This window comes from Nicotiana tomentosiformis, chromosome 3 (assembly GCF_000390325.3).
Source record: "Nicotiana tomentosiformis chromosome 3, ASM39032v3, whole genome shotgun sequence".
Lineage (NCBI taxonomy): Eukaryota > Viridiplantae > Streptophyta > Magnoliopsida > Solanales > Solanaceae > Nicotiana > Nicotiana tomentosiformis.
Genome location: NC_090814.1, coordinates 33,561,523 through 33,579,816, shown reverse-complemented (window position 1 = coordinate 33,579,816; position 18,294 = coordinate 33,561,523). Strand labels below are relative to the sequence as shown.

At 37.4% G+C, this 18,294-nt stretch overlaps 1 protein-coding gene across 1 annotated transcript; it reads left to right on the top strand.

Moving 5' to 3' along the window:
* The first annotated feature begins 340 nt into the window (after nucleotides 1-340).
* Nucleotides 341-16,930, top strand: LOC138907592 (uncharacterized). Its single transcript, XM_070198194.1, has 6 exons — nucleotides 341-673; nucleotides 2,504-2,644; nucleotides 3,682-4,539; nucleotides 16,189-16,305; nucleotides 16,390-16,689; nucleotides 16,781-16,930. Exons 1-6 carry the CDS (start codon nucleotides 341-343, stop codon nucleotides 16,928-16,930), a joined length of 1,899 nt encoding a protein of 632 aa, XP_070054295.1.
* The last annotated feature ends 1,364 nt before the right edge of the window (nucleotides 16,931-18,294 follow it).

Below are 18,294 nucleotides of genomic sequence, written 5' to 3'. Positions count from 1 at the left end.
AGGATTTTATTGTAGTTGGTCGGGTGTACTGATCTTGTGTGATTATCATAAGTTGTTTTAATACCGCAGTTGATTTTTTATTATTGGATATGATAGATTTTCAGGTGATTCTGGGTATGGAATGGTTTTCCCCGTATCATGCTATCTTGGATTGTCACGCGAAGACTATGACTTTAGCTATGCCAGGGTTTCCTAGACTAGAGTGGAGAGGGAACCTTGGCCATTCCACGAGTAGAGTGATTTTATTTTTTGAAGGCTCAACGCATGGTTGAGAAGGGATGTTTAAGCATATTTGGCTTATATTCGGGATTTTAGTATGGAGGTTCCTTCCATGAATTCGATGCCGGTTGTGAGTGAGTTTCCAGAGATATTTCCTGCAGATTTATCGGGGATGCTACCTGATAGTGATATTGATTTCTGCATTGACTTAGTTCCATGCACTCACCCCATATCTATTCTACCATACCGTATGTCTCCAGGTGAGTTCAAGGAATTGAAGGAGCAGTTACGAGATTTGCTTGATAAGGGGTTCATTACATCGAGTGTTTCTCCTTGGGGTGAGCCGATGTTGTTTGTGAAGAAGATAAATGGTTTAATGAGGATGTGCATTGATTATCAACAATTGAACAAGGTTACTATCAAGAGCCAGTGTTTTAAAAGGCGAAGGCATTGGGTAAGACATTTTACCTATCACGAGGCGAGGCATAAGCCGTGAGACAACGGGGGCTCGTAAGCCCCATGGATCTTTCACTTTATTATTTTAATATAATATGCTATACAAATTTTGATATGTTTGTAAAATTTTAATAATTATAGCGCTTGTTTAGTGGCACATGAGTAGTTTTTCAAGTTTTTCTTTAATAACTTGGTTTTCAAATTCTTATTACCAGTAATTTTATTGCTTTGTTTTGTGCTTTTATTTGATTTTAAACAATTATCTTGTAGTTGTGTACTTTTTCAAAAGGTACACAAACCCATTCTGCTTCGCTCATGTTTAATGTTTTTTCAATTTTGAAAGGCACACAAATGACAAAAGCATGCCAATCCACAAGCGTCAGTTCCATTAACAATATTTAGCAGGCGTTTGGACATAAGAATTGTAAAATTCAAAAAAATGGTAAAAATTTTTTTTAAGTGAAAATGACATTTGAAATTTAGAGTTGTGTTTGGACATAAATTTCAGTTTGGGTTGTTTTTGAAGTTTTGTGAGTGATTTGAGTGAAAATTTTGAAAAACTATTTTTTTTTTGGAGTTTTTCAAATTTTCGAAAATTTCCAAAATGCATCTTCAAGTGAAAATTAGAAATTTTTTGAACAAACGCTGATTTCGAAAAAAAGTGAAATGTTTTAAAAAAAACTTCCATTAAATTTTATGTCCAAACGGGCTCTTAGTTTTTTTTTTCTTCAAAAATTAAAAGTCTACTTCGCCATTATCTTTCCACTTTCTGGAAGTCTTCATCTATGTTGTATTCACCCTTGCGACTTAAGCATGTTGCTTTTTATCCCCACCCAATACGATGCACCCATCGTCATTCTTTGTCGCGAATTTGATTTATCTCTATCTTCTCCGTCGAGTTTATTCTCTGTACAGTCTCTCTTTCTCACTCTCTCTCCTTCTTTCTTTCATGAGGTTATGGAGCTGTTGTGATAACTGGCCAAAGACATGGATATTCTCAAACCCACATAGTGAAGTGGAGAAATTGCATTCAATTTACTAATTTAGATTCCAATTACGAAAAACTTGTTAGGCGTTGCCCCATATCTGATGCGCCAAGGCGCGCCTAGAGCGTCGTCTCAAATTTCAGGGTGTTCGCCCAATGAAACTGCGCCTAAACTCAGCACTCAAGGATGTTTTGGTCACGCCCCACCTCGAAACGCGCCTTAGAGCTCCTTGAAAACACTTTTAAAATTACTGTCAAGAACAAGTATCCATTGCCTTGTATTGATGATTTGTTTCAGGGTGCCAAGGAGTTCTCTAAGATTGATTTGAAATTAGGATATCATTAGGTGAAGATTAGGCTTCAGATGTCCCTAAGATAGTTTTGAGGACCTCTTATGGTCATTAAGAGTTCTCTGTGATGTCATTTGGGTTGACTGCTCCAGCAACTTTCATGAATTTGATAAACTGGGTGTTCAAGCCTTATTTTGATTCTTTCATGATTGTGTCATTGATGACATCTTGGTTTACTCTCGTAGTAGGGAGGAGCATGAACAACACTTGAGAGTAGTACTTCAAACTTTGAAGGATCAAAAGCTTTATGCTATGTTTTCAAAATGTGAGTCCTTGTTAGATTCAATTGCATTCTTGGTCAAGTTGTGCCTAGTGATGGTATTAAAGTTGATCCTAAGAAGATTGAGGCAGTTCAAAACTGGCCTAGACCTACTTTATCTACGGAGCTTCGTAGTTTCTTAGGTTTGGCAGCCTACTATCGTCATTTTGCGGAGGGATTTTCATTTATTGCAACTTCATTGACTATGTTGACTTAGAAAGACATTCCTTTTAGATGGATGAGTATGAGGAGAGCTACCGAAAGCTCAAGGTTACTTTGACTACAACCCTAGTGTTAGTATTTCCCACTGGTTCAAGGCCCTACACAGTGTTTTATGATGCTTCATGCATTGGTCTAGGTGCAGTGTTGATGCAGGTGTAGGCATCTAACTTTTATTGAATTTAAATCCATAAAATTATTTGAACTATATTTTTAGATTCAAGATATATTAGTTTAAATAAATTTATTGGGCTAATATAATTGGATTAGTTATATAAGTCCAATATATATATGGATTAAATAAATAAGTCCAAATCCAATGGATTAGCCCATTTAATTAGGCTACAAGTGATGAGCACACTTCATTAGGCCCGAGATGTCATCTTCCTAGAGGCCCAGTGCCACGTGTCAAATGACGTGACATGTCAAGTCAAACAGAAGAGCCAATAGGATCATGCCACGCGTCAAAATGACAAAGCATGCCAAGTTAAATTAAAAGGCCAATAAAATTGCGCCATATATGCAAGTGATATTTTCCGGCCAATCAAATGCGGCCTTGTCACTCTTCGATCCGATTGGTCAGAAATAGTTTGTTCTCCTCACAACTCTTCCCTTCCACAACTATAAATAGGGGGTTTCATAACTCAGAAACAGGACCAGAAGTTATAACAAGAAGACACAAGGGAGCTCGTGGATCAAATGCCACAATTCTCTGCAAACTGCAAGTGTTCAAGCATTCAAGCACTTCAACACAAATTTCAAGTATTCAAGATCAAGAACGAAGTCAAATCAAATACAAGGCGTTTAAGATCAAGGCTACTTGTTCGTGATCAAATTATGGGCAACAATCAAAGCATTCGCGACGGATAAATAAAATTCAAATTCAAGATCAACCTCAAAGGCTCTTGAATTTATATTGGAAAAGTAGAATCAGAGGATTCATAGAGATTGTAACACTCAAATATTTGAAATCAAATACTACAATTGTTGCAATAGTTTTCGGTCTCGATTATTTTCTTGATGCAAATTTATTATATACAGATTCTGGCATGCCTAGTGGGGCAATCTCTACCTATCATCTCAACTTTTCAACCGCCAAAGTTCAAGAGTATCGAAATGGCATCACAAAAAATCAACTCCAGATTAACTTCTACTAAGGCTGCTAATTCCAAGTTCTATGCTGATGTGGAAAGCATTCTCGATGTTACCTTTGGAAGCTTTGGGCCGATTACAAGGAGCAAAGCAAGTTAAGACAACAAGCACTCCAAGTGCCGTCCACATCAACCCCTATTTTTGGATCTTCATCCTCAAAAGGAGCAAGATCCTTTACAAGCACGACCCAAAAAGGGAACGACATCGCCATAGCGATCGAAAAGGTTCTTGCCCAACTTAGTTCATCTAAGTCTAAGAAACCTTTCATGCAAGCTAATGATGATGACTTGAGCGCTGGATCCACTCTAGTCAACATTAATGTGACCTCTAAGCTCTATCTCAATAATGATCCATATCATTATTCATCCTCTACGGAGATCATGGAAGCAATGGTTATTGAAGCTTCTACCATAGAAAAACAACTTGAAAATTTGACTAAAGCAGTTGAAGGCTTGTCAAAGAGCGTGCAAGATCAAGATGCTAAACTTTTCAAGTTAACAAATAAGTTGGATAGCATAGTAGAAGGAGAATCCACACAAGAACCTTTAAATCTTCAAAGGTCACAAGAGAACGGAGACTCATCCGAAAAGCAAGCAACAACAACAAAGGAGATCCAAGTCTCCGCTGAAGGTCTGATTCCCGTTGAGAAATTGAAGGATTACATCATGGAGGCTATCAAAGATAATCCTGAGTCGACATCCAAAATTTCTCTCACATATGCAAACCCGTATACGCAAATAATTGATAACTTGAAGATGCATGTTGGTTATCAACCTCATAAGTTGCAACAATTTGACGGCCAGGGAAATCCGAAACAACATGTAATTTTGTTTAAACTTGCAATAATGTTGGAACGTACAATGATTATCTTGTCAAACAGTTTGTCCGATCTCTTAAAGGTAATGCATTCGATTGGTACACAAATCTCAAATTTGGTTCCATCGATAGTTGGGAGTAGTTAGAGCATGAGTTTCTCAATCGTTTCTATAGAACAAGACGCATCGTAAGCATGATCAAACTTACAAACACTCGTCAATGAAAGGGTGAGCCAGTTATTGACTTCATCAACCCCTAGAGGAGCTTAAGCCTCAACTGTAAAGATCGCCTTAGCGAAACTTCTGGCATCAAAATGTGCATTCAAGGCATGCATTGGGGTCGTCGCTATATCTTACAAGGCATAAAGCCCAAAACATTTGAAGAACTAGCAACTCGTGCTCATGATATGGAACTAAGTATGACAACAAGTGGAGACCAAGAGCTACCTCTCTTTGAGCCTTACGACAAAGAAGAAGAACAAGAAGGCGAGGATGGGGGCATGTTTTCATACGAGAATGAAACCGAAGAGTCTATGCATATTAAGATGCTCCTCAATGCACGAGCCTAAATTGCAAGTTATAAGACTCCTCAATGCACGAGCCTAAACTGCAAGTTATAATGCTTCTTGTCACATGAGCATATACTGTATGTCACGAAGATCCCCAAATTCGAACTAAATCTTTAAGACGTAAAGCTCTTCAAATTCGAGAAAAGTCTTTAAGTTGTAAAGCTCTTCAAATTCGAACAAAGTATTCAAGTTGCAAAGCTCTCCAAATTCGAGCAAAGACTCAAGTCGAAAGCTCTTCAAAGTCGAGCAAAGACTTCAAGTAGCAAAGCTCTTCAAATTCGAGTGGAACTTCAAGTTGCAAAGCTCTTCAAAATTGAGCAAGTCTTCAAGTTGCAAAGCATTTTGAAACGTAAGATAAATCTTCAAATTACTACGCTCCTGGATGCACGAGCCTAAACTGCATGTCATGAAGCTCTTCGAATTGGAGCAAAATCTTCAAGTTACAAAACTCTTCAAAATGTGAGCTTAAATTGCAAGTCGCTACGCTCCTTAATGCAAGAGCATAAACTGCATATTACTCTTGGCCCGCAAGAGTATAAATTGTGTGCGACCCAAAAACAACAAGTTCGCTGGTTGAAACCTCGAAAGAGGCAGCCTAGGCTAAAGTTAGGACACTATATATTAAAAAAAGCTCACCCATTCTGAACTACGATATGACTTGATCCTTTTCATTGAGGTACGTAGGCATCTTAGAGTTTAATTCTAAGTTCAGTCGCATGAGTTCAAAAGATACATATTGCCCCAATTGTTGTTCGAATGAAGTATGATGGAATATGATCCACTCAATCAACACTTCAAAATCAGGCTAAAATGTCATTCTTCTATTGAACTTTGGATCCCATATGATTTAAAGGGGGCAAGCCTTCATAGGAAATTTGCGTCACCAATGAGATGGTAGTAATCTTCTAATAGGCTAAGTCTTCAAGATGAAGTATTCAAGCCCTTCATTCTTCAAGTCCGTCAAATTTTCAAGTTTGTCGGTCTTCAAGTTTAAATCTTCAAAATGAAGTCTTCAAGCCCTCCAAGTCTTCAAGTCCACCAAATCTTCAAGTTGAGGCTTTATAATTTTTCAATCTTAAGGTGGACAGTTAGTCCCTTTGCACCTTAAGTTGGCCTCTTCGTAGATTTCTCCTTAAAAGGAACTATAATTTTCTAATCTTAAGGTGGACATTTAAGTCCCTTTGCACCTTAAGCTGGTCTCTTCACGAATTTGATCCTTTTATATATGTTGTTGGGGATTTGTCCTTCTATAAGTTGCCATGGATTTTTCCTTCTATATGTTGTTGCGGGTTAATTATTCTATATGCTGTTGAGAATTTGTTCTTCTATATGTTGCCTAGTTGTGTCCTTCTATATGCCTATGAACCTTTGTGCCCCAAGATAACCTCTCCAATTTTCAGGCGGGGATGAGTATCCATCCCTTCACACCCTAAGATCACCGTTTTCATGGGTCATCTTTTTGAACAAGAACTTGTCTTTCTTGTTTGACCTACAAAAAAGAAGGAAAAAAAATGAAAAAGTAACAAACAAATAAAAAGCACAAAAGGTTACCTCGGTACTATACTGTAACGACCCGGTCGGTCGTTTTGAGTATTACAACCCCGTTTACTACTCAATTTGTACTTCACAGTTATTGTGTGAATTGCCGAGGTAAATGGTTCAGGTCTGGTGAGGTTTTGGAATGAATTGGACCATTTAGTTCCAAGGTTTAAAGCTTAAGTTAAAATAGCGATCGGATGTCGACTTATGTGTAAACGACCATGGAATAGAGTTTTGATGATTCCAATAGCTCCGTATGTTGGTTTTGGACTTATGAGTGTATCCGGAAAATTATTTGGAGGTCCGTAGTGGAATTAATATTGAAATGCCGAAAGTTGAATTTTTGGAAAGTTTGACCGAGGGGTTGAATTTTTGATATCGATGTCGGAATCCGATTCTAGAAATTTGAATAGCTTCGTTATATCATTTATGACTTGTGTGCAAAATTTGAAGTCATTCTGGATTGATTTGATGTATTTCGGCACAAGATGTAGAATTTAAAGTTTCAAAATTCAATGATTTCAAATTGAGGTGTGATTCGTCGTTTCGATATTGTTATGTGTGTTTTGAGGCCTCGAGTATGTCCGTGTTATGTTATGGGACTTGTTGGTATGTTCGGACGGGGTACCGAGGGGCTAGGGTGAGTTTTGGGATGGTTAACGGATCAAATTTGGACTTAAGAAAATGCTCGGGTTGCTGCTTACTGGTGTGATCGCACCTGCGAAGCTTTTGATCATAGGTGCGAAGCCACATGTGCGCGAAATTAGTCGCAGAAGCGACCAAGTGTGAACTGGGCAGTGCTCGCAGGTGCGAGAAATTTGCCGCATTTGCGAGGCCGCAGGTGCGAAGGGGAATGCACATCTGCGAGCCCGCAGATGCGAGATTTGAGAAGGCTGGCTGTTTTCGCAGGCGCGCAATTTTGTCCGCAGAAGCGAGGGTCGTAGGTGCGATCCCTTGTCCGCAGATGCGAAAATCGCTGGGGCAGAACCTTAAATTCGAGGATTCGACATTTACACCCATTTTTCGGATTTTGGAGCTCGTGTTGGGCGATTTTGGAGAGAAAATTTTCCACATAACTTGGGGTAAGTGTTCTTAATTCCCCTGTGATTGTATTCCATGAATTGATCTTCATTTTTGATGTAAGATTATTAAATCTTCAAGAGAAATAGAAGGAAATTTCTATAATGTCCCAAAACGATTTTTTCAAGTTTGAATACTGATTTGGAGTCCGATTTGAGTGAAATTAGTATGGTTGAACTTGTAATTGGATGGGTTATCGTATTTTGTAAGTTTCATTGGATTTCGAGACGTGGGCCCCACATGTGATTTTTGGGGGCGTAATTTTGGATTTTGTGGAAAATATTAGCATTTTGATATGGAATTAATTTTTATAAATTGTTTGGACTGAATCAAATTAATTGTGGTAGATTCGAGCCGTTCGGGAGTTGATACACGCATAATGGGATTTCTGGAGCATTGTTTAGCTTGCTCGACATTGGATTCGGCTTGTTCGAGGTAAGTAAGTCTTCTAATCTTAGAGTTGAGGGTATGAACCCTGAATATATGTATTTCGTGAATTGTTGGGAGGTGACGCACATGCTAGGTGACGGGCGTGCGGACATGCACTATAGAAATTGTGACATAATTATTTCTGTGAAATTTTATAGTTAAATGATCTTGGCATTTTCCACGCGGTTTTATGAGTTAAAGAAATTGAGCTGAAAAATATATTAAAAATCATATTGAGGCTATGTATCAGTATTATTTGGACCCACAGAGGTCATATTGCTGTGAATTATTTATTTTAAATTGAAAATTCATACTCAGTCATATTCATTTCATTTCATTGCATATCATATCTCAGTCTCTGTTGTTATTTATTGATACATCATATCATCATTTTTGGGCTATTTTCATGACATTGTAAGCCCAAGAGACTGGAGAGATTGATGACTAAGTGAGGCCGAGGGCCTGATTGTGAGAATTATTATGGATCGGGGCTGCCCGCCTGCAACATGCTTTATATACTTTATTATTATAGCACGTGAGTTGTCCGTGTAACATGTGAGTTGTCCGTGCAGATTATAGCGCTTGTGCTGAAGGAGCCCCTCCGGAGTCTGTACACACCCCCAGTGAGTGCAGGTACCTACTGAGTGCGAGTGCCGAGTGCCGAGTGCTGAGTGACTGGGAGGCATGAGTGATTGTGAGGTATGCCCAAGTGGCATGAGTGACTGTGAGGTATGCCCGAGAGGCACGAGTGACTGTGAGGTTTGCCCGAGGGGCTGTATATGAGTGATGTTCTGCTCGAGGGGTTGTTTATAATTTTATCACCAAGTTGCATTGCATTGGCATGCACACATGACATACATGCATAGAGATGTATTTTTCTCATGCTGTACAACATCACATTATTCATGATTTCTCACACATTTTGATAGATGGGCATTGTGATGCATTTGTTTTACACGGGTTATCTAGAAAGAAAATAAAACATCTCATTTATTATTGAAAAGACTTTTGGGAGAAATTATTGTTTTCAAACTTATTCATATTTTTGGCAACTTCGGCAAACAATTTGGGTTTTCACTGATGTACTTGAAAGGAAGAACTATTATTTTTGAAATCATGATTTGACTGAGCATTTTATCTCTGAGTTTCTGGTATTATTTTCTTTATGTTGTTATGAACTGTTGTGGACTAGTGGTTTTGGACCCGACCTTGGTAGAAGCTCGTCACTACTTTCAACCTAAGGCTATGTTTGTTACTTACTCAGTACATGTGGTCGGTTGTACTGATACTACAGTTCTGCACATTGCGTGCAGATGTTGGCTACTGTTGTTGCTGTGCTCGATGGTTGCGGGATTCGTAGATGTACCTGCGTTTCTGTTGTAGCTGCCTCTTGTTCATGGTAGCCTTAGATTTATAAAAGCTCTATTTATGTACTATTCAAACAGACTATGTATTTATTTCATTTCCGCTTTGTATACTCTATTCTTAGAAGCTCATGATTTGTACTACCAGTTCTTGGGAGTTGTATAAGATTAAGTTAATCTTTATTCACTTAAATTGCTTTAATAATTATTATTGGAATTGGATAATTGAAAGTTGGCTTACCTAACGGATTGGATTATGTGCCATCACGACTAGTTAGATTTTAGGTAGTGACATATACTTATTGTAGCTTGCAAACACCGTGTATTAATATTGTGAACTGAAGAATACGGTGCTATATATAGCCACGCATAGCGTCTGTCCAGAAGATCTAGTTCGACGTGGGATAAAAGACTACTTGTGGAGCGGTCAACTTGATCCTACTCCAAATATGATTCAAACTGGACAATGACATAGCAAAAATCTTAATGCCGCATCTTGTATATCAAAGCTCTAATGCAGTAATTATGCAATTTGTTTGATCCACGTGTGCCACATCAAAACAATACAAGGACTTTTCCTCGGCAATAATCACAAATGGGACAATTGAGCATGCCGTTTTGTGATTTTCTCTATATTTGAAATGTTACTCATTTCATAAATAAACTTTCCAAAGAAAAAAAAGGGTTTGGAAAGTTTAAATTGGAATTATCTAAAAATGGGTACTTCAAGCCTCATCTTTTAAGTTGGACACATCTACATCTCGATAAGTCTTGAAGTAGGGAGGATTTATAGCCATCTAAATTTTATTGGATTTAAATTCATAAAATTATTTGAACTATATTTTTAGATTCAAGATATATTAGTTCAAATAAATTTATTGGGCTAATATAATTGGATTAGTTATATAAGTCAAATATATATAGATTAAATAAATAAGTCCAAATCCAATGGGTTAGCCCATTTAATTAGGCTACAAGTGATGAGCCCACTTCATTAGGCCCAAGATGTCATCTTCCTAGATGCCCGGTGCCATGTGTTAAATGACGTGGCACGCCAAGTCAAACAGAAGAGCCAATAGGATCATGCCACGTGTCAAAATGACAAAGCATGCCAAGTCAAATTAAAAGGCCAATAAAAATATCGCGTCACATATGCAAGTGACATGTTCCGGCCAATCAAATACGGCCTTGTCACTCTTCGATCTTATTAGTCGAAAATAGTTTGTTCTCATCACAACTCTTTCCCATCCACAACTATAAATAGGGGTCTTCAAAATTCAGAAAGAGGACCAAAAATTATAACAAGAAGACACAAGAGAGCTCGTGGATCAAAAGCCACAATTCTCTGCAAACTGCAAGTGTTCAACCATTCAAGCACTTCAACACAGATTTCAAGTATTCAAGATCAAGAACGAAGTCAAATCAAATACAAGGCGTTCAAGATCAAGGCTACTTGTTCGTGATAACATTCGTGGCAATAATCAAAGCGTTCGCGATGGATAAATCAAATTCAAATTCAAGATCAACCTCAAAGGCCCTTGAATTTATATTGGAAAAGTAGAATCAAAGGATTCATAGAGATTGTAACACTCAAATATTTGAAATCAAATACTACGATTGTTGCAATATTTTTCGGTCTCGATTATTTTCTTGACGCAAATTTATTGTCTACAACAGGATGGCAAGGTGATTGCTTATGTGTCTTGGCAGTTGAAGACCCATAAAAAGAATTATCCAGTTCATGATTTGGCATTGGCAACTATTGTGTATGGGCTCAAGATTTAGAGGGATTACTTGTACGATATGTCATGTGAGGTCTATACTGATTGCCGTAGTCTTCAACACTTGTTCAAGAAGAAGGATTTGAACTTGAGGTAGCGAAGGTGGCTTGAGTTACTTAAGGAATATGATATCACTATCTTGTATCATCCTGGTAAGGAGAATATGATAGCAGATGCTTTGAGTAGAAATGCGGAGAGTATGGGGAGTCTGGCATTTATTCCAGCTGAGGAGAGGCCTTTGTGTCACGACCCAAAATTTCCACCTTAGGATGTCATGATGACACCTAGTCTCTAAAACTAGGTAAGCCTAACATATGATGAGTTAACATAAAAATTAAACTATTTAATCATTAAATCATAAACCAGTAAATGGCATACATAACTGCAATGGCCAATAGTTATACATTTCCCAAAATCGATAGTACGGAGTCATAAGCTCTACTGAAATACAGTAGAATTTCTAAGTACTATACTATTTTGATTTAGAATTTAACAGTAGCATAAGAAAGTAAGATGGTGACTCCGAGGCCTGCGAGCGTCAAGCAGATATACCTTGAAGTCTCTGCCGCGCAGACACAACTCTCAATATCACGATCAGAAATACCTGGATCTGCAAAAAAATATGCAGAAGCGTAGCATGAGTACACCACAATGGTACCCAGTAAGTATCAAGCCTAACCTCGATAGAGTAGTGATGAGGCCATATCAAGATACCTACTAGATATAGAAACCTGTACAAGATATGCATGAAGCTAACAATGGAAAGAACATCAATGTAAAACTAACAACGGAAAGATTATTGATTTACAACCAACAACAAAATAATAGAAACGCAAATGGCAGCAAGTAGTAAATGGGTAATAGAGAAGCAACATAATCAAGATACCGATGAGATATGAATGAACTCAAATAAGGAGGAACCAACGACAACTCAAATAATCAAATCGTTCCAAACACATGGGCCTAAAACAAGAATTACCCCGTGGCACCACACCTCGTAAATCACAAATCATGGACCCCAATTTTCAAATCTTACACGTATGGCACCTCGTGCCCACAATAACAATTACCTTCACACGACAAGGCCTACGTGCTACCATGTATATTGCAACCGTAACAAATACCAATTAAAATGATCGAGAGTTATATTTAAACACTATAAAGCATAATAACAATCTTGAATAAAGTAAGGCGTCAAATGAAATAGTGAGTTTATTTTAGAAATCAATTAAAGTAAAATAAAATATAATTTATACAAAATAGATTATCATATGGGTTTAGTTTAGAAATCAATAAAATTGAGTAAAATGTTATATTTAAACAAAGCAAAACATCAGTTAAATTAACGAATTAAATATAGAATTTGTTAAAAGAGAAACATGATAACAATTTTAAGTAAGGTAACCAATCAAGAGGGTGTTGAGTATAATTTGAGAACCGAATTATAGTAAAAGACCGATAACTATTTAAAATAACAAGGCACCGTGTGAGATAGCGAGTTCTATCCTAAGAGACACAAAGATTAAAGCATGTCAATAATTCTATTATTTAAATTGTTATGTTACCAACAACTCAACAGAATATGATATAATGACTCCACGCGATTAAATTCACATTGACAATCTATTTACCAAGTTATAACGGAGGCACGAATTGACATGTTAAATAAATACAACAAATCATGTAGAACGCATGACTCACACAAGAAGCCACAATCGTTCTAACACCAAGATAACAACGAATAACCAAACACAATCAAAATGCGGATGAATGATTGAAGGAAGAACAATAACCATTCGAATCAACAAGTTATCCCAACATAGAATATATAAGAATAATCACAACCGAGGTACCGCCTCGAAATCACATTTCACAAGTCATAATCAAAATCTTTCCTTATACCGCCGCGTGAGCTTTACATTTAGATAGTTTTGATTTTTCCCCCCGAAATAGCTACACGTATTTTAGCCCACCTTATGTCGCCGCGTGGCTTCAAGTAATTTTCTTACTAGCAATACGCACATAAATCCCACCTTATGCCGCTGCATGCACATTAATCCCTATCCTTATACCACCGCATGCGTATCAAAATCACAACACAATAACAACTCGTACCACAAGTGCCCATATGCCACAACTTGCCAAAATCATCAGTACCAAAGTTTCCACAACATATAGCCCACGACTCAACCACAATATGAACAAGAATCTCAATAATAACAAAATAAAGGTGAATAGCTCAACACGAAAGATATCTCAACAATTAGCAACTTCGCCTCAATGTGAAAACGACTTTCACAACTTCAACACCAATAACTCAACAAGAAGATATTCCATGAAATAACAACTTCAAGTAAGGTAATTCAACAATTAAAGAATTAACAAGACAATAAGGAAAGCAATAACTTCAACTAAAACATGTAAGAGCAAAATAACAAATAAAAGATAGAACAAGTTTTAATAATGTCAAATAAAACATGTAAGGATAGATTAACACATGTAAGGGTAGATTAATAATGAAAGATATAACATGTTATGACAATTCAATTAAGGCATGAAAAGAGTCTAAATAGACTAAACCGTTCAAATACCACATATAGCCCATGAACCACTCATCACCTTGCGTACACGGCTTTCACATAACATAAATAGCACAATCAACCCAAATCCTAAGGGGTAGTTCTCCTCCACAAAGTTAGGCAAGATACTTACCTCAAAGAAGCTAAATCAATACTTTAAGAAACCCTTCCCATGTGAAACAACCTCCAGACAGCTCGAATCTATTCAAAATAACTTAATATCATAAATAAAAGCCATAGAAAATAATTCGAATAATAAAACTTTGATCTTTAATGAAAACCAAAAAGTCAACCCAAAAAGTCAACCTCGGGTCCGCACCTCGTAATCTGACAAAACTTACAAATTCCGAATACCCATTTCAATACGAGTCCAATCATACCAAAATTATTCAATTCCGACCTCAAATCGCCCTTCAAACCATCAATTTATGTTTTAGAAAGTTTTTACTAAAATTCTTAATTTTTCCAATTCAAATTATTAATCAAATACTAAAGAATCATGAAATAATAACAAATCTGAGTTAAATCTTACCCCAATCCAAGTAGTAAAAATACCCTCCAAAATCGAGCTCCAAAACCTTGTGAGAAAAAGTAAGTAAATTTCGAAACAAGAAAAAATAATGCACAACAGTCCTAGCTCGATTTAGGTCCTAGATGATCTCAAAACTTATGTTTGATAAGTCCAACAAGTTCCTTGCTAGATTACACCCAAGATAGCCTCTTGAATCACCCAATTTAGCCTTAAAATGAGGGAGATATGATGTTTTGAAGTTTTAAAAGAAATCTAAAAATTACAATGGCAGTTTCGTAATTATTTACACCAGAAAAAAAAACAGCAATAAAAATATCTTCGTTTCAGCACCCAAAACTCATTTGGAAGCTCTGAGATACAAACCATATATGTATTTCAATCATAAAATATGTTATGAACCTGTTCTTGCACTCAAAATACCAAAAAGAGGTCACCTTGATACGATATTGACCATGGTCAAACTTCAAATCTTTAACATAACTAGTTTCTCACTCAATGATCTGAAACAAACCCGAGCCCCTTGGGACCCTATCCAATCATACCAACAAGTACAAATACATCATCCAAACTTATCCAAAGCCTCAAAACATCCACGGGAACATCACAACAAGAATCGAGGCTCAAACCGAATAGATTTTCTCTTAAGTTGATAAATCTTCATTCTATTAAAAGAGTGTCCGAATCACACTTAAACACTTCAGTTTACTTTCAAACTTTGCACATAATTTCAATTAAGCTATATCGACCTATCCAAAGTCTCGTAACACCAATTGGTCCAATAACATCAAAGTCAATTCTTGGTCAAACTTATGAACTCTTAAGTTTTTTAAATTGCCAGCTTTCAACAAATAGTGTCGAATTATTTTAGGAACCTCCGAAATCAAATCCGAACATACGTACAAGACCAAAATCATCATACAAACCTATCGGAATAATCAAAACTCGATTCCGAGTCTGTTTACCCAAAAGTCTAACCTTGGTCAACTCTTCCAACTTAAAGCTTCTAAAATGAGAATCATTTTTCCAAATCAATCCCGAACCGTTTGAAAACTAAAACCAACCATACACACAAGTCATAATACATAATATGAAGCTACTTAATGTCTCAAATTACTGAATGGAATGCTAAAGCTCAAAATGACTGGTTGGGTCATTACAGTTTGGCTATGGATGTGCAGGCCCTAGCTAACAGATTTGTGAGATTGGACATTTCACATCCTAGTAGAGTTATTACTTGTATTGTTGTATAGTAGTCCTTGTTTGAGCACATTAAGACTCGCGAGTATGATGATCCATATCTGTTGGTGCTTAAGGACATAGTGCAACGAGGTGGTGCCAAAAAGATGGTTATTGGATATGAGGGTGTATTGCGAATTTAGGGTTGGATTTGTGCTCCTAATGTTGATGGTTTGAGGAAGTTGACTCTTGAGGAGGCTCAAAGTTTGAGGTATTCTATTCATCCAAGTGTCACGAAGATGTATCGTGACTTGAAACAACATTAATGGTAGCAGAAGATGAAGAAGGACATTGTTGGGCATGTTTCACGGTGTTTGACTTACCAATTCATGAAGTATGAACATCAGAAATCAGGTGGTTTGACTCAGAGGTTAGTTATACCGGAATGGAAGTGGAGGCATGTTACTATGGACTTTGTGGTAGGCTTGTAGCAACTTTCTTGAAATTTGATGTAATTTGGGTCATTGTTGATAGATTGTCAAGTCCACACATTTCATACCGGTGTTGACTACACATACTTCAAAGAAGTTAGCACAGATGTACATCAGGGAGATTGTGCGTTTGCATCGTATTCTTGTTTCTATAATTTTAAATAGGGGTACTCAATTCACATCTCTCTTTTAGAGAGCTGTTCAACGTGAGTTGGGTACACATGTGGAGCTTAGCACATCTTTCCATCCTCAAACAGATAGTCAGTTTGAGTGGACTATTCAGATTCTGGAGGATATGTTGAGAGCTTGTGTGATTGACTTTGGAGGTCATTGGCATCAATTCTTACCATTGGTGGAGTTTCCTTACAATAACAGTAACCACTCTAGCATTTAGATAGCTTTATATGAGGCTTTGTATAAGAGGCGGTGTCGATCTCCTATTGGTTGGTTTGAGCCTGGTGAGGCTATGTTATTGGGTACTGACTTGGTCCGTGATGCTTTGGATAAGGTGAAGTTGATTCAAGAGCTTTTTCGTACAACTCAGTTCATACAAAAGAGTTATGCTGATAAGAAGGTTCATGATATGACATTTATGGAGTGTGAGAAGGTACTCTTGAAGGTTTTACCTATGAAGGGTGTAATGAGATATGGAAAAAAGGGCAAGTTGAGTCCAAGGTTCATTAGTCCATTTGAGGTGTTGGAGAAAGTTGGCGAGGACTTATAGGCTTTCTTTGCCTCCTAGTCTTTCGGAAGTTCATTCGGTATTTCATGTTTCTATGCTTCAGAAGTATCAGGAAGACAAGTCACATGTTTGGGAATTGAGCACAATGAATCTTGATGAGAATATGGCTTATGAAGAAGAACTAGTGGCCATTTTGGATAGGCAGGTTCGAAAGCTCAAGTCAAAGGAGATCGCGTCGATGAATGTTCTTTAGAGAAGCCAACTGATCAAGGTAGATACTTGGACCGAGTATGATATACGAAGCAGATACTCGCATCTTTTTGACAGTTAAGGTATATTTCTAAACCCGTTCAAGGATGAACATTTGTTTAAGAGGTGGAGAATGTATCGATCCGACCAGTCATTTTGAGTTCTAGAACCCTGTTCCCTTATTTTATGCTTCTCATAGGTTCATTTGATGTTATACAATTTTCAGGGATGGGTAGTTTGGTTTTCATGGGGTTCGGGAGTGAGTTCGAACACTTAGTTCTGTTTTGGAAGTCTTCAGTTGTAAGAGTTGTACAAGGTTTGATTTTTGAGTAAACATCTTCAGAATCAATATTTGAAGGTTCTTGTAGGTTCTTATGATGATTTTGGACTTGTACGTATGTTCGTATTTTGTTTTGGAGATTCCTAGAAGAATTCGATACCGTTTTGTCGAAAGTTGGCAATTTGAACAACTTAAGAGTTCATAAGTTTTACCAAGAGTTGCCCTTAATGTTATTGGATTCATATGAGACTTTGGATAGGTCTATAGAGTTGTATTGAACTTGTTTGCAAAGTTTGATTGAGGTCCAAGGTGCCTAGGTATGAATTGGGCGCTTGATTGGATGTATAGGAGCTTATGAACTTAAGAGAGTTCAATCCGTGGTTCGACCTTTAATTCTTAGATGTGATAATTCTATATGTGTTTTGAGGACTTGGATAGGTCTGGTAGTGTTTATGGACTTGTTAGAATGTTTGGACGGGATCTCGGAGGGCTCGGATGAGTTTCGGACCACCCAGAGCATGTTTTGAAGTTGTTGATTTCTGGTGTTCGGATTGTTCATCGCGATTGCCGAAGTTTGTCCCCCGATCATGTAGGAGGTTTTGAGGCCGCGTGGGTGGTGATGTGATCGCGTATAGGGATAGGGGGCTTAGTCTTTTGGCCTTCGCGATTGGTTTAATTTTGCTATCACATAGCTTTGGGTAGGCGAGGTATCGCGATTGCGTGGCTGAGTTTGCAATCACATAGAAGGATTGGTTGGGGGTGGATTGTGCTTCGCAATTGCATGGGCACTTTCGTGATTATGTAAGGGTGAGTCTGACCGTGCTTAGCGATTACATGAGTAGTTTTGCGATCGCTAAGTGATTTTGGCTTCGGGGGTGTTTTAAGTCCAGAATTTTGGGATTCACCCATTTTACACATTTTTGAGTTCTGGAGAACGAGAAGGGGAGATTTTGAAGAGGAATTTCACCACAATTTTGAGGGTAAGTAATTTCTAAATCATGAGCAACAAGATCCAATGATCACTAAGTCATAAGTCGAGTAAGGCAATTGTATGAATTTGCTAAATTAGAAAGTCCAATATAGAGAAA

What these genes read in the sequence shown, in the direction of transcription:
- LOC138907592 (XM_070198194.1), top strand. Translation starts at nt 341, where the DNA reads ATGCCGGTTGTGAGTGAGTTTCCAGAGATATTTCCTGCAGATTTATCG. An exon ending in TTAAAAGGCGAAGGCATTGG is followed by an intron (nt 674 to 2,503) that starts GTAAGACATTTT and finishes CATTCCTTTTAG; the next exon opens with ATGGATGAGTATGAGGAGAG. An exon ending in AGGATATGTTGAGAGCTTGT is followed by an intron (nt 16,306 to 16,389) that starts GTGATTGACTTT and finishes TCTAGCATTTAG; the next exon opens with ATAGCTTTATATGAGGCTTT.